This window comes from Salmo salar, chromosome 17 (genome assembly GCF_965601325.2).
Source record: "Salmo salar chromosome 17, fSalSal1, whole genome shotgun sequence".
In the NCBI taxonomy this organism is placed as follows: domain Eukaryota; kingdom Metazoa; phylum Chordata; class Actinopteri; order Salmoniformes; family Salmonidae; genus Salmo; species Salmo salar.
In genome coordinates this window covers 27,516,131-27,532,311 of record NC_138307.1, presented here as the reverse complement: position 1 = coordinate 27,532,311, position 16,181 = coordinate 27,516,131, and the positions used below count along the sequence as shown (strand labels likewise).

General features: G+C 48.1%; 1 protein-coding gene across 2 annotated transcripts in view; it reads right to left on the bottom strand.

Annotated features, from left to right (window-relative positions):
- LOC106575852 (actin remodeling regulator NHS) overlaps positions 1–16,181 on the bottom strand; it is a 147,140-nt gene continuing 130,959 nt past the window's right edge. The window contains exons 6-14 of one of the 2 annotated variants that reach the window (XM_045699501.2): positions 15,925–15,969; positions 12,600–12,792; positions 10,146–10,277; positions 9,167–9,864; positions 6,989–7,195; positions 6,643–6,750; positions 3,935–6,524; positions 2,340–2,469; positions 1–1,792 (exon numbers count right to left, since the gene is read on the bottom strand). In XM_045699501.2, the coding sequence (XP_045555457.2) occupies positions 1,135–1,792; positions 2,340–2,469; positions 3,935–6,524; positions 6,643–6,750; positions 6,989–7,195; positions 9,167–9,864; positions 10,146–10,277; positions 12,600–12,792; positions 15,925–15,969 (4,761 nt within the window). In that variant the 3' untranslated portion in view covers positions 1–1,134. Of the gene's footprint in view, positions 1,793–2,339; positions 2,470–3,934; positions 6,525–6,642; positions 6,751–6,988; positions 7,196–9,166; positions 9,865–10,145; positions 10,278–12,599; positions 12,793–15,437; positions 15,501–15,924; positions 15,970–16,181 lie in introns of both variants that reach the window. The other variant, XM_045699503.2, reaches the window with a different exon arrangement.

Sequence of the window (16,181 nt, the reverse complement as noted above, 5' to 3'; positions counted from 1 at the left end):
TTTTCCATTATAAGATTAGTTTTATTTTTCTCAAGGAATATTCTTGAAGAATTCATAATGACGAAGTGCAAAGGAGAAGTTAGGCTTTGAAAAGCCGATCCATTTCAACCTCCCAGCTAGCTAGCCAAACAGTAGTAAAGACCCTCGATAGCTTTTCACTCTTTGTTTGTTTTTATAGTCCAAAATATCTCCTCTAGAGTAGTCAGTGAATCCCCGGCATGCTTGGCCCTCCAGCACAGAAAGGCCACAGCACGATTGTCCCATCATCTCTTCTGACACCTTGACATCTGCACCAAATCACTTCAACAAGACCAAATATTTCCCTTATGTGTCACTGACAGGAATCCCTGCACTGAGAGCGCTTCTAGGGGCAAAGGTCATTCCTATTACTTTACATGTAGTTTATCTATATGAGGATGGCATGTAGACCTATGTGTGTTGTTAACTCACTCTTGGTAAAACAATACTTTGACACGTGGTTGTCAATAGTGATCACAGTACATTGTTTTGTGTTGGGGGCGGTAGCAATACAAAACATATAGCTTATTCATTTTTGTCGACTGGAAATATTTTGTTTATGGTTGAAATAATGACCTGTCTTCTGGGTAAGTGTAGAGAGAAATGCAATTCTTTTGGAAAGCAGTTATTTTAGGGTCACGTTAGGACACGACATACAAGTCATCCAACATCCAAGAAGATAAAAAATGACGATGGATGTTCCATTTGCTCCAACACACACACAGGTTGTCTTACCGCTCCATTTCTCTCCTCTTGTCCACGTTTCACTCAATACAGGATCTTGGGTTATTTAAAAAGGGAGTTCAAAGTTCAAAACAAGACATTTTTTTCTTTCTTTACACTCTGAACAAAACCCAAAGTTGTGTTCTTCAGTTCTGCACATAGATATCAAATCCCCAGGTCCAGAGTAGAGTCTTCTCTCTGGTTAGCCACTCTTTGTTTAGTTGTGTATCCGTCAGTACTCAGTAGATAAGAACAGTAACAGCACTGAACCAGATCCATATAAATATGTCTACATCCCAAATGGTACCCTATTCCTTATATGGGCCCTGGTCAAAAGTAGTACACCAAATAAGGAATAGGGTACATGTTTCTGCACTGAGCATGCCTTTTGTTTTACGAGGAGCGATCATCATGAGGACTCCCATCTGAGTTCTCAGTCTCCCCCTCTGATATGACCTGCATGGGTGCCGTATAGAGTCGGCTACGGGTGCTGTAGCGACTACTATTGGCTGCAGGGGGGACCCGGGAGCGCCCCTGTCTGGACGAAGCCGACGTGGGGGGTGTTTTGGGGCTGAAGCTGTCTGAACTGGGCCTGGGGAAGAAGCTGGGGGGGAAGAGTTGCTCCCCAGCCGCCTGCAATAATGGCTCCTGGAGGGGAGAGGGGGGATCCTCGGTGGGGTACCTGACCTGGCCCTCCGCAGCCAAGGGGTGCCCAGGGGACTTGGGGGCGATGGGGCTCTTGAGGATCTCTGTAGCAGACATGCGGTAGCTAGAATCAGTCCGGCTGCCCTTTTTCAGGAGCAGCAGCTTGAACTCCTCGTTGGAGGTGCTGGACTTCTTGGCGCTGCGGTAGATGGGTCCTGGGGTGCGCTGGGTTCCGGCCGCGGTCAGGGTGGAGAGGGCTGGGGCGGGGGGGATGATGAGAGGGGGCGGAGGGGGGATGGCTGGGAGGATAGCTGCAGGGGGAACAACGGCAGCCGGAGGAGGACACAGACGGCTCTTCCCACTCAGCTCTCCAGAGTCCTTACGGCCCAGGACTTTTCTCTTGGACCTAGAATAGGAGAGTGTTACAAGGTTCAGGTAAACAGGACATTTCATAGCCCTTTCTGCTGTGGTTCTGATGTCTGATGGGTTTCTGTGTGGTTCATATGTCTGATGGGTTTCTGCTGTGATTCTGATGTCTGATGGGTTTCTGTGTGGTTCATATGTCTGATGGGTTTCTGCTGTGGTTCTGATGTCTGATGGGTTTCTGCTGTGGTTCTGATGTCTGATGGGTTTCTGTGTGGTTCATATGTCTGATGGGTTTCTGCTGTGATTCTGATGTCTGATGGGTTTCTGCTGTGGTTCTGATGTCTGATGGGTTTCTGCTGTGGTTCTGATGTCTGATGGGTTTCTGCTGTGGTTCATATGTCTGATGGGTTCAATGTGTGTTCTCAGTTTGTTTGTAATTTGCTGCAACCTTGGAAAACAATAAAGATCTTTGGAACTGAATTGAATATAGTGACAGATAAAGGTAATGATAATATTGGTTATGACAAGTACAGCTATAACCTAGTGAGGCAAAGTAATACAGTTACTTGAAGTGAATTGAAAGTGACCTGTGGATCATGGCGAACAGGTCTTCAGTAGTACGAGATTTGCTGGGTGACATGAAGACGACATCATCATCAGGTTTGGTTGTTTCGTCAGTCAGAGGAGAGAGGGAGTTATCACTGGGACTAGTAGACTCTGGAGGAACAGGAACAGGGAATATCATGCCAGTGATCTGATCACATTCCTTATAGATCATTAAACCCTCTAGAGATGAGAGGACCACAACAGAAGTGATCTGATCACATTCCTTATAGATCATTAAACCCTCTAGAGATGAGAGGACCACAACAGAAGTGATCTGATCACATTCCTTATAGATCATTAAACCCTCTAGAGATGAGAGGACCACAACAGAAGTGATCTGATCACATTCCTTATAGATCATTAAACCCTCTAGAGATGAGAGGACCACAACAGAAGTGATCTGATCACATTCCTTATAGATCATTAAACCCTCTAGAGATGAGAGGACCACAACAGAAGTGATCTGATCACATTCCTTATAGATCATTAAACCCTCTAGAGATGAGAGGACCACAACAGAAGTGATCTGATCACATTCCTTATAGATCATTAAACCCTCTAGAGATGAGAGGACCACAACAGAAGTGATCTGATCACATTCCTTATAGATCATTAAACCCTCTAGAGATGAGAGGACCACAACAGAAGTGATCTGATCACATTCCTTATAGATCATTAAACCCTCTAGAGATGAGAGGACCACAACAGAAGTGATCTGATCACATTCCTTATAGATCATTAAACCCTCTAGAGATGAGAGGATCACAACAGAAGTGATCTGATCACATTCCTTATATGTCATTAAACCCTCTAGAGATGAGAGGACCACAACAGAAGTGATCTGATCACATTCCTTATAGGTCATTAAACCCTCTAGAGATGAGAGGACCACAACAGAAGGGATCTGATCACATTCCTTATAGGTCATTAAACCCTCTAGAGATGAGAGGACCACAACAGAAGGGATCTGATCACATTCCTTATAGATCATTAAACCCTCTAGAGATGAGAGGACCACAACAGAAGTGATCTGATCACATTCCTTATAGATCATTAAACCCTCTAGAGAGGGTCTCTTAAAGTCTTAAAGTCTCTTGAAGTCTCTTAAATTAATACATCAATTCAAAAACAATTGATTGCTAAAAAGTCTCAAAGTAAAGTAAAGTATTAAGTAAAGTATTAAAGCTGCAATATGTCACTTTTTGGGTCACCCAACAAAATTCACATAGAAATGAGTTTATATAGATCTGTCATTCTCGTTGAAAGCAAGTCTAAGAAGCAGTAGATCTGTTCGATGTGCTCTATTTCTATGCTTCCCGTTTTTGTGTATTTTACTTTTGGTTTTGTACACCAGCTTCAAACAGCTGAAAATACAATATTTTTGGTTATGGAAAAGATATTTCACAGCGCTTTAGATGGTACAATGATTCACTACACCATATTTGCTTGTTTTGACACATAAACTGAAATTAGGCAAACCGTTAGAATTTTTGCAACCAGGAAATGGTGGAGCGATTTCCGCATAATGCATAATATTTAAGACAAGTATAAGTAAAATCTATCAATCCAGACTGACCTTTGCTGAAGTAGTCCTCTGTGTCCGGTGTGGTGGAGTCATCTCTGCTGTTATCCTGTGAGGCACTTCTGGTAGGAACCCCTGATGATGTCATCTCATAGCGGTCCTCTCCACCCCTACCTCTTCGATCTATCACATGGCTGATTGAGTAAGGGTGTGATGCTTCCACAGTTACACCGGGCACTTTGTCAGGACTGCTGCTTGGGCTCAAGTCCCACCTCTGGACCATTTGACTGTGACAGGAGTGTGTCTGTGACTGGCTGTGATAATGCGACTGGGACTGATATGAGTGGGACTCCTCTAGTGTCTCGTACGTCGGTGGTTCCCTTGGATGATCTCTTTGATGATATTCTCGATATTCTCTAATGAGGCCTTGACTGTGACTCATAACCCTTGATATCTCTCTATCGTGCTCTTCCTCCTCCTCGTCTTCTTCATCCTCTGTCCGCTCCCCTAGCACGTGGCACTCCGGGTGTGTAGTAGGAATCACAGGTTCCGGAGTTGGCGGTGGCGCTCGGTGCGTGGGTTCCTCGGGTTCCAAAGGTTCCGCAGGCCGCGTCCTGAACGCCGTCATTGCCCAGAAGGTTCCGGGGCTGTAGCGGTCCTGCCGGTGCCTGGCCAGGCTCTCGTAGGGCGGGGGGCCGTCCGGGTGCTGCATGGGGGTGGGGTGGTGCTGGGGCTGGGGTACAGAGTGGTGGTGATGCTCCTGAGAAGGGTGGTGGGGGTCCTGGGTCGGCGGTGGCGGGGGTTTCTGGGCAATGGGTCTCCTGGGTGGCAGGGGCCTGGTGTTGGTGTCAGAGTGGGGGGTCACGATGGTTACACTGGGCATCTTGGGTCTGGTGGCAGGGGCCCCTGAAGCCTTGTGGGCCCATGCTTGTGGTGGTGGTGGAGGCTCCTGGCCCTGAGCCCCCTGAGCCTGGCCCCGGGCCTGGGGCTGAGAACCATCGGTGGCCCTGTGGCCGGTGGAACGTAGCTGAACGGAGCGCAGCACCGTGGGGGTGATGGCCAGGGCCATGGGGTTGGCAGCAAGTGGGGCCTCTGGAGTCAGAGTGGATCCATAGATAAACCCAGAGGGGGTTGCACTAGCGTTAGCACTAGCGTTAGCATTAGCATTAGCACTAGCGTTAGCACTAGCTTTAGCACTAGCATTAGCGTTAGCGGCTGCAGTGTTACCCGTGGTTGCCCGGGCCTCTGCTGCTGCTGCTGCCCTCTGCTTGTTCTGGTGCAGCGTGTGCATGTGGGTCCGGTGGGCCAGAGTGGGTAACGGCCGGCTGCTGTGGGCGCTGTGAAGAGAACTTAAGTCCAGCTCGGTGGGTGGAGCCGGGAAGTCATAGTCCTTCCTGGATGATGAGGAAGAGGAAGAGGAACAGGAAGAGGAGGATCCAGAGGCCGAGCTAGAGAACTGGGCCTGGGCCTGGTGCTGCAGCGAGGATAGAGAAGACTTCCTCTCAGGGACTTTGGGTTTCCGTTTCCCGCTGGTCGGAGAGAGCGGGCCGGGGAAGAACGCTAATGGGAATGAAGACGTGGGCGTCTCGGATTGGCTGGAGTATCCGCTGGAGGGCGAGGCGAGGCCAGCCAGCTTCTCAGGAGAGCCCAGTTTGAAGTCTCCATCCCCGGGGGGAAGAGGAGGAGAGGTGGGCCTGGAGGAGCTGGAACCAGAGCCGGAGGAATGCATCAACGCCTGGGTCTCTCCCCCGGGAGAGGAGGAGCTGTCCACCGGCGACTTGATGCATTCGATAACAGTAGTACCCGTAGCAGTGCTGGAGTTGGACAAGGAGCCGTTGGGGTCCAGGTTATTTTGGGATTTCAAGTCGTTGAGGAACCAGAGGTCTGCATAATCAGACTGAACGGCGCCCTCGTCCTTGAAGGAGTGAGTGTCCGTGGACCCGAACGAGGTTGGCTCCGTCATCTCCACAGTCCTGGGGCTCCTGGGGCTCCCTATCCCCCAGGCACCTCCACCACCAACACCCACCGTCTCAGCCTCCAACCCAGGATTCTCCACCTCCCCTGGGCTGGCCATGTCCAGCTGCAGCCTCATCTCTCTGTCTCTGGAAGACATGGGCAGGTTCAGGGTCTGGGTCTGCCCACTACTATGAATCTTTGGTTGGTCCTGGTCGCCCTGCTCGTCACCCTGCTCAGGGGGGACATTCTCTGGAGCACCTGCGCTACACGTCTCCTTCAGCGACGAGCTCCGTTTTGGTGGGGGTGGCTTGACCTTTGGTTTCTTCAGCGGACGACACGGCCTCCCTAGCGTCAGGGTGGCTCCCCTGTAGTCAGAGGACTGAGGAGGGTATCCAGCCATGCCCTCTCCCTCACCAGGCGTAGCGCCCACAGTATTACCCTGGTCACAGTCAGCGCCAGAGCCCACTGCTGCATAGTTGTACATGTAGCTCCTGTAACTCTGGCCCTGCATGGAGTCAAAGTGCATGGAGGATGAGTAGAAGCCCTGGGAGTCTGCTGCAGCAGTAGGGGGAGCTCGGTCTGAGAAGCCGTCGTAGGTGCTGATGCTGGTGAAGTCTATCCTGGTCTGGTCCCCCCTGGAGGAACGCCTGGGGCTGAAGTCCTGACTACACAGCTGGTCCTGATCAGCCTAGAACAGGATAACATAACATTATATAAGATAAGATAAGAGAAAATACTAGAAGAAAAGAGAGGATAAGAGGAGAGGGGAGAAGAGAATAATCTATATTGCTAAATAGCAGTGGTACCTGGTCTTGAGGGTAGGTCCACTCTCCCTCGCTGGCAGTGCTGACCCCTGCATCATCCAGCTGGTCAGTGGCTGAGGAGGTGAAGGAGCTGGACCTATGACCCTGGCCCTGTAATAATAATGATAATAATTCATAATAATAATAAATCCGATTTATATAGCTCTTTTCCAGTAGCTTAAAGTGCTTTACCTAGTTTAGTTAAGAAAATGTAGCTTTATTTCATTTACAGCTAAAATATTAATTTCTTGTACAAAAGTCCCAACAAACAACACTGTGTCCAAGTCAATAAATAAAGTATTGAAGACAGGAAGTCAAAGGTAAGTAGGATCGTCAGAGGGAAACTCACCTGCGGCTGATCCGAATGGTACGGGTCGATGATAAAGCCGGTGAGGTCATCGATGGCGTGCGGCGCGGCGTTGAGCGACAGCTCCGAGTCACAGTGGGAGGAGCCGGTCAGAGGGGGGGAGGCGGCGGGGGGGAGTGTCTCAGAGGTCTGGGAGGGGCATGTGGAACTGCTGCCACTCCAGTTACCACTGGACGACTGGTGGTCCTCCTTATGATAATAATACATGTTATTTGTAGAGCGCTTTTCATCACCTGCAGAAAGCAGAAAGCTCTGCACATCATATAAGTAAGTCAGCCTTGTCCAAGCAAGAATGGCCCATTGGGCAGGAGCCTATCTCCTGTTTCTGTAGTGAGACAGCTTGATGTACAGTACACCCCCTGGACAGGACACTAGTCTATCTCCTGTTTCTGTAGTGAGACAGCTTGATGTACAGTACACCCCCTGGACAGGACACTAGTCTATCTCCTGTTTCTGTAGTGAGACAGCTTGATGTACAGTACACCCCCTGGACAGGACACTAGTCTATCTCCTGTTTCTATATCGTGAGGCTGCTTGATGTACAGTACACCCCCTGGACAGGACACTAGTCTATCTCCTGTTTCTATATCGTGAGGCTGCTTGATGTACAGTACACCCCCTGGACAGGACACTAGTCTATCTCCTGTTTCTGTAGTGAGACAGCTTGATGTACAGTACACCCCCTGGACAGGACACTAGTCTATCTCCTGTTTCTGTAGTGAGACAGCTTGAGGTACAGTACACCCCCTGGACAGGACACTAGTCTATCTCCTGTTTCTATATCGTGAGGCTGCTTGATGTACAGTACACCCCCTGGACAGGACACTAGTCTATCTCCTGTTTCTGTAGTGAGACAGCTTGATGTACAGTACACCCCCTGGACAGGACACTAGTCTATCTCCTGTTTCTGTAGTGAGACAGCTTGATGTACAGTACACAACCTGGACAGGACACTAGTCTATCTCCTGTTTCTGTAGTGAGACAGCTTGATGTACCAGTACACCCCCTGGACAGGACACTAGTCTATCTCCTGTTTCTGTAGTGAGACAGCTTGATGTACAGTACACCCCCTGGACAGGACACTAGTCTATCTCCTGTTTCTGTAGTGAGACAGCTTGATGTACAGTACACCCCCTGGACAGGACACTAGTCTATCTCCTGTTTCTGTAGTGAGACAGCTTGATGTACAGTACACCCCCTGGACAGGACACTAGTCTATCTCCTGTTTCTATATCGTGAGGCTGCTTGATGTACAGTACACCCCCTGGACAGGACACTAGTCTATCTCCTGTTTCTATATCGTGAGGCTGCTTGATGTACAGTACACCCCCTGGACAGGACACTAGTCTATCTCCTGTTTCTGTAGTGAGACAGCTTGAGGTACAGTACACCCCCTGGACAGGACACTAGTCTATCTCCTGTTTCTATATCGTGAGGCTGCTTGATGTACAGTACACCCCCTGGACAGGACACTAGTCTATCTCCTGTTTCTGTAGTGAGACAGCTTGATGTACAGTACACCCCCTGGACAGGACACTAGTCTATCTCCTGTTTCTGTAGTGAGACAGCTTGATGTACAGTACACCCCCTGGACAGGACACTAGTCTATCTCCTGTTTCTGTAGTGAGACAGCTTGATGTACAGTACACCCCCTGGACAGGACACTAGTCTATCTCCTGTTTCTGTAGTGAGGCTGCTTGATGTACAGTACACCCCCTGGACAGGACACTAGTCTATCTCCTGTTTCTGTAGTGAGGCTGCTTGATGTACAGTACACCCCCTGGACAGGACACTAGTCTATCTCCTGTTTCTGTAGTGAGACAGCTTGATGTACAGTACACCCCCTGGACAGGACACTAGTCTATCTCCTGTTTCTGTAGTGAGACAGCTTGATGTACAGTACACCCCCTGGACAGGACACTAGTCTATCTCCTGTTTCTGTAGTGAGGCTGCTTGATGTACAGTACACCCCCTGGACAGGACACTAGTCTATCTCCTGTTTCTGTAGTGAGGCTGCTTGATGTACAGTACACCCCCTGGACAGGACACTAGTCTGTTGCAGGGCCTTCTCATCAAAAACGTCAAAATGACTTCCAAAAGGCTACAAGCAAAAGAAGACAGAAGACAAGATACACAGATAAGTGGGCAACGAAGACGTACCTTGTGGTCTATCTGTCCTCTCAGCACCCCCGTAGTAGAGACAGAGTGGATGGGGCTGCTGAAGGTGTCAGAGCTGGAGGAGATCTCACAGCTCCCCATGTCGACCTGACGGGGGAGGCGGGAGCGACCCCTCTCCATCCACATGTGTTCTGGACTCCCCCCGTCTCCCTGCTGTATCCTCTTCAGACTCCCCAGCTGCAGCTCTGGCATGGCCTGGTCATCCGTACTCTCCTCCTCGTCCTTTAACATCCTTGGCCCCGTTCCCGGGAGGAAGTCCTCCGTCTCGTATGGAGAGAGCTCCTCATCTTCATCATCATCGTCATCATCATCATCCTCATCTTCATCACTGTCGTCCTGGTCCTCGTCGCGTATGCGGCCGCCCTCGCGGGGGAGGCTGCGGGAGCGGAGGCGGGAGCCAGAGGCGGTGTACATGGAGGTGTCAGGGTGGTCGGGGAGCGAGGAGATGTTCCCGGTGGAGTGGGAGAGGGAGGTGGGGATGCCCCCCTGGCCGCCGCGCTGGGCACGTATACGTCTCCTGGACGGGGCACCACCGCCACCGATCAGGCAGTCGTCCGTCTGGCAGCCGGAGTCCTTGGTGTGTCCCCCTCGGAGGGACAACTCCTCCTGACAGAGGGACAGGTGAGGGTTGGTGTGGACCATCACTGTCCTTTCCCTCGCCACTGGAGACTCATCAGAGTCTGAAGGGAAACAGGGGTGGCATTGATTAGTATGTCATCAATCAACATGATTAGAAAATAAAGTCTGAGTCTCCTGTTTTCTATCAATGAAATTCAGGCAGATGCAATATTTGTTCAAGTCTAAATGGTGGGACTCCAGAAAATAGGATTGGGTTAAACCATTCAGGTAAAGAAACATAGAAGAAGAACAACAGCATTACAGTCAGTTGACTGAGTGGTAATGACAGTACTTGGAGGTCAGGCACAGACAGACAGACAGTATAACAGACAGACAGCTGTACCCATGTCCTGTTGAACTTGTCTGGGGATACCAGTGATGGTCTTCCTCCTCCTCAGCTTCCTCCTCCTCTGCAGCACAGACTGGGAGTGTACCAGGGAGCAGCGCACACTAGCCTCCCTGTCGAACCCCACCCCTGTGGAGAGGGACAAAGTACACATGAGAGAGCTGCTCTGGAAGCAGTTCACTGATGCCATTTGTTGTCCCTCAAGAGTAATGTCTTTCCACATCTCACAAATGACATTCCACACAGTTTACAAGTTACACACACTCACTAATACACAAACAACAGTTCATTAATAGATGAATTGATTCAAACAACAGAGAGAGAGAGAAAGAGAGAAAGAGAGAGAGAATGTACAGAGAGAGAGAGAAATGGAGAGAGAGAGGGAGCGACAGAATGTACAGAGTGAGAGAGAAAGGGAGAGAGAGAGAGAATGTACAGAGTGAGAGAGAGAAAGAGAGAAAGAGAGAGAGAGAGGGAGCGACAGAATGTACAGAGTGAGAGAGAGAAAGGGAGAGAGAGAGAGAGAGAATGTACAGAGTGAGAGAGAGAAAGGGAGAGAGAGAAATGGAGAGAGAGAAAGAATGTACAGAGTGAGAGAGAGAAAGGGAGAGAGAGAGAATGTACAGAGTGAGAGAGAGAAAGGGAGAGAGAGAGAGAGAGGGAGAGACAGAATATACAGAGTGAGAGAGAGAAAGGGAGAGAGAGGGAGCGACAGAATGTACAGAGTGAGATAGAGAAAGGGAGAGAGAGGGAGCGACAGAATGTACAGAGTGAGAGAGAGAAAGAGAGAAAGAGAGAGAGAGAGGGAGCGACAGAATGTACAGAGTGAGAGAGAGAAAGGGAGAGAGAGAGAGAATGTACAGAGTGAGAGAGAGAAAGGGAGAGAGAGAAATGGAGAGAGAGAAAGAATGTACAGAGTGAGAGAGAGAAAGGGAGAGAGAGAGAGAATGTACAGAGTGAGAGAGAGAAAGGGAGAGAGAGAGAGAGAGAGGGAGCGACAGAATATACAGAGTGAGAGAGAGAAAGGGAGAGAGAGGGAGCGACAGAATGTACAGAGTGAGAGAGAGAAAGGGAGAGAGAGGGAGCGACAGAATGTACAGAGTGAGAGAGAGAAAGGGAGAGAGAGAGAGAAATGTAGAGAGAAAAGGAGAGAGAGAGAGAGAGAGAGAGAGAGAATGGAGAGAGAAAAGGAGAGAGGGAGCGACAGAATGTACAGAGTGAGAGAGAGAAAGGGAGAGAGAGAGAGAAATGGAGAGAGAAAAGGAGAGAGAGGGAGCGACAGAATGTAGAGTGAGAGAGAAAGGGAGAGAGAGGGAGCGACAGAATGTACAGAGTGAGAGAGAGAAAGGGAGAGAGAGAAATGGAGAGAGAGAAAGAATGTACAGAGTGAGAGAGAGAAAGGGAGAGAGAGAGAGAATGTACAGAGTGAGAGAGAGAAAGGGAGAGAGAGAGAGAGAGAGGGAGCGACAGAATATACAGAGTGAGAGAGAGAAAGGGAGAGAGAGGGAGCGACAGAATGTACAGTGAGAGAGAGAAAGGGAGAGAGAGGGAGCGACAGAATGTACAGAGTGAGAGAGAGAAAGGGAGAGAGAGAGAGAAATGTAGAGAGAAAAGGAGAGAGAGAGAGAGAGAGAGAGAGAAATGGAGAGAGAAAAGGAGAGAGGGAGCGACAGAATGTACAGAGTGAGAGAGAGAAAGGGAGAGAGAGAGAGAAATGGAGAGAGAAAAGGAGAGAGAGAGAGAGAAATGGAGAGAGAAAAGGAGAGAGAGGGAGCGACAGAATGTAGAGTGAGAGAGAAAGGGAGAGAGAGGGAGCAACAGAATGTACAGAGTGAGAGAGAGAAAGGGAGAGAGAGAGAGAAAGGGAGAGAGAGGGAGTGACAGAATGTACAGAGAGAGAGAGAAAGGGAGAGAGAGAGAGCGATAGAATGTACAGAGAGAGAGAAAGGGAGAGAGAGAAAGGGAGAGAGAGAGAGAGAGGGAGCGACAGAATGTACAGAGAGAGAGAGAAAGGGAGAGAGAGAGAGAGAAAGGGAGAGAGAGAGAGCGAAAGGGAGAGAGAGGGAGCGACAGAATGTACAGAGAGAGAGAGAAACGGAGAGAGAGAGAGAGAGAGAAAGGGAGAGAGAGAGAGAGAGAGAAAGGGAGAGAGAGAGAGAGAGAGAGAGAGCGACAGAATGTACAGAGTGAGAGAGAAAGGGAGACAGAGAGAGAGAGAGAGAGAGAGAGAGAGAGAGAGAGAGAGAGAGAGAGAGAGAGAGAGAGAGAGAGAGAGAGAGAGAGAGAGAGAGAGAGAGCGACAGAATGTACAGAGTGAGAGAGAAGGGAGAGAGAGAGAGAGAGAGAGAGAGAGAGAGAGAGAGAGAGAGAGAGAGAGAGAGAGAGAGAGAGAGCGATAGAGAGAATATCAAACACATGGAGAGACAGACATTGGAACTATGTTTTGTTTACCAGTGACGTTGATGGGGATGATGCACGAGGACACGACTGCTGGGTCACTCTTCATCCTCTCCTGGGGGGTGGGCAGAGGAAGGGCCTTGGACCAGTTGGTCTGCTTGTCCAGTGTGGAGGGGGGGTTGGGGACAGCACCAGTAGACCTGTGGCCCACTGCAGGCTCAGCATCAGGGTCAGTGGTAGTGGCAGCCTGAAGCAGATGGAGAGAGATACAGTCAGTTGGTGTTGAAGGGTTGGAGTAACACCTAGAAAAGTTCCAAATGGTATACTTAATCAATAAGGCACAAGGGGGTGTGGTATGTGGCCAATATACCATGGCTAAGGGCTGTTCTTAGGCACAATGCAATGCGGAGCGCCTGGACACAGCCCTTAGCCGTGGTATATTGGCCATATACCACAAACCCCAGAGGTGCCTTATTGCTATTATAAACTGGTTATCAACGTAATTAGAGCAGTAAAAATAAATGTTTTGTCATACCCGTGGTATACGGTCTGATATACCACGGCTGTCAGTCAATCAGCATTCAGGGCTGGAACCAGCCAGGTTATAATATTCCCTATATACTGTACCACTATAGGACCAGAGCATCATGGCTCACTATACAGGGAATAGAGAACAAGGAGCCCTTTTCAACACATGCTTAGATGTATTGTTACAAAGGCCAACATACAAAGTACATTGTATTCAGGCAGTTACTTAACTCTTATGTTTAACACTTACAAGTTATACACTTACAAGGCACATACACAAAATGAGCAAAACATTTGAATTCCATTTCAGTAAATGAGAGTTGTTCTGGAGGCAAGGGGAAATGAAGAACAGGAAGATATCAAGATCAACACAGAGATCAACAGACAGCTCAAACGCTCAAGTGTCAAAAAATATGATTCCAGGAAAGTCCCAGAGTTCTGGATAGTGTTGAAAGGAGTGGAGAGGAGAATGATCATGTTTTGAAGACAGTAGACAGGAGCTAATGAGATGTAGATAGTAGACAGGAGCTAATGAGACAGTAGACAGGAGCTAATGAGATGTAGATAGTAGACAGGAGCTAATGAGACAGTAGACAGGAGCTAATGAGATGTAGATAGTAGACAGGAGCTAATGAGACAGTAGACAGGAGCTAATGAGATGTAGACAGTAGACAGGAGCTAATGAGATGTAGATAGTAGACAGGAGCTAATGAGATGTAGATAGTAGACAGGAGCTAATGAGATGTAGACAGTAGACATGAACTAATAAGATGAAGACAGTAGACAGGAGACAGGAGCTAATGAGATGTAGACAGTAGACAGGAGCTAATGAGATGTAGAAAGTAGACAGTAGACAGGAGCTAATGAGATGTAGACAGTAGACAGTAGACAGGAGCTAATGAGATGTAGATAGTAGACAGGAGCTAATGAGTTGTAGATAGTAGACAGTGGACATGAACTAATAAGATGAAGACAGTAGACAGGAGACAGGAGCTAATGAGATGTAGACAGTAGACAGGAGCTAATGAGATGTAGAAAGTAGACAGTAGACAGGAGCTAATGAGATGTAGACAGTAGACAGTAGACATGAGCTAATGAGATGAAGACAGTAGACAGGAGCTAATGAGATGTAGACAGTAGACAGTAGACATGAACTAATGAGATGAAGACAGTAGACAGGAGCTAAGGAGATGTAGACAGGAGCTAAGGAGATGTAGACAGTAGACAGTAGACAGGAGCTAAGGAGATGAAGATAGTAGACAGGAGCTAAGGAGATGTAGACAGTAGACAGTAGACAGGAGCTAATGAGATGTAGACAGTAGACAGGAGCTAATGAGATGTAGACAGTAGACAGTAGACAGGAGCTAATGAGATGTAGACAGTAGACAGGAGCTAATGAGATGAAGACAGTAGACAGGAGCTAATGAGATGAAGACAGTAGACAGGAGCTAAGGAGATGTAGACAGTAGACAGTAGACAGGAGCTAATGAGATGTAGACAGTAGACAGTAGACAGGAGCTAATGAGATGTAGACAGTAGACAGTAGACAGGAGCTAATGAGATGTAGACAGTAGACAGGAGCTAATGAGATGTAGACAGTAGACAGGAGCTAATGAGATGTAGATAGTAGACAGGAGCTAATGAGATGTAGATAGTAGACAGGAGCTAATGAGATGTAGATAGTAGACAGGAGCTAATGAGAAGAAGACAGTAGACAGGAGCTAATGAGATGTAGATAGTAGACAGGAGCTAATGAGAAGAAGACAGTAGACAGGAGCTAAGGAGATGAAGACAGTAGACAGGAGCTAATGAGATGTAGACAGTAGATAGTAGACAGGAGCTAATGAGATGTAGACAGTAGACAGGAGCTAATGAGATGTAGATAGTAGACAGGAGCTAATGAGATGTAGATAGTAGACAGGAGCTAATGAAAAGAAGACAGTAGACAGGAGCTAATGAGATGAAGACAGTAGACAGGAGCTAATGAGATGAAGACAGTAGACAGGAGCTAATGAAAAGAAGACAGTAGACAGGAGCTAATGAGATGTAGATAGTAGACAGGAGCTAATGAAAAGAAGACAGTAGACAGGAGCTAATGAGATGAAGACAGTAGACAGGAGCTAATGAAAAGAAGACAGTAGACAGGAGCTAATGAGATGAAGACAGTAGACAGGAGCTAATGAGATGAAGACAGTAGACAGGAGCTGAGATGTAGACAGTAGACAGGAGCTAATGAGATGAAGACAGTAGACAGGAGCTAATGAGATGCTAGAGGATGGAGGTTAGAACAGCAGGAAGGAAGAGTAGTAGTAGTAGTTCTATTTAGAACTAGTAAACCAGGAGGCTTGGAATGCAGACAAATACCTTTCTGGTCCATGGGGTGAAGAGGCAACATTCAGTGGGGGATGGGGAGCGGGTACGGTCATACTATAAACACAAAACATGAAGAAAACTAAAATGATGACAACTTGATCGATGGGACAAATGAAAACCATGGATGGGACTTAGAGACATAGGTGAAATCATATTGAATGAAATATTTGACAGGATGAAACATGGGGACCAGGTGCTGCGGACGGGGACACAAAACGTTGTGAGTAACTTCTTGTGATGCTAAGGAGATGAGTAAGTCAGGCATCCTTCTTCCCCTATTAGACAAGGAAGTGATTTCATCATCGCATCCTACAAGAAAATGGAGTGAAAGAATTATATTTATCTGTGAATGCTGAGAGGTGACCGTTTTCAGGATCCTCAGGACAGAAAGCTGTTATAAGCTGTTATAAGCTGTAATAAGAGTGGTGTTAGCAGGACTCTAGAGGGGTCATCTTGCAATGAACGCCATCCCATTTACCTTTCTCTGTATAGTGTGACAGTGAACCTCCCTTCCAGGTCTCTCCTGCAGCGTTAAAGGAAGATACGTAGCATGATGAGTCATAACGCTAAACATTCTTATGTGCAATACAATCATACTCCCCCAGCATGCAAACTCACTGGGATGGAAAATATATCACAAAAACATGCGATGAGATCAGGTAGCCTAGCGGTTAGAGACGAGCCAGCAACCAGGGAGTTGCCAGTTCAAATCCCGGGTCTGATGGGGAAAAACTG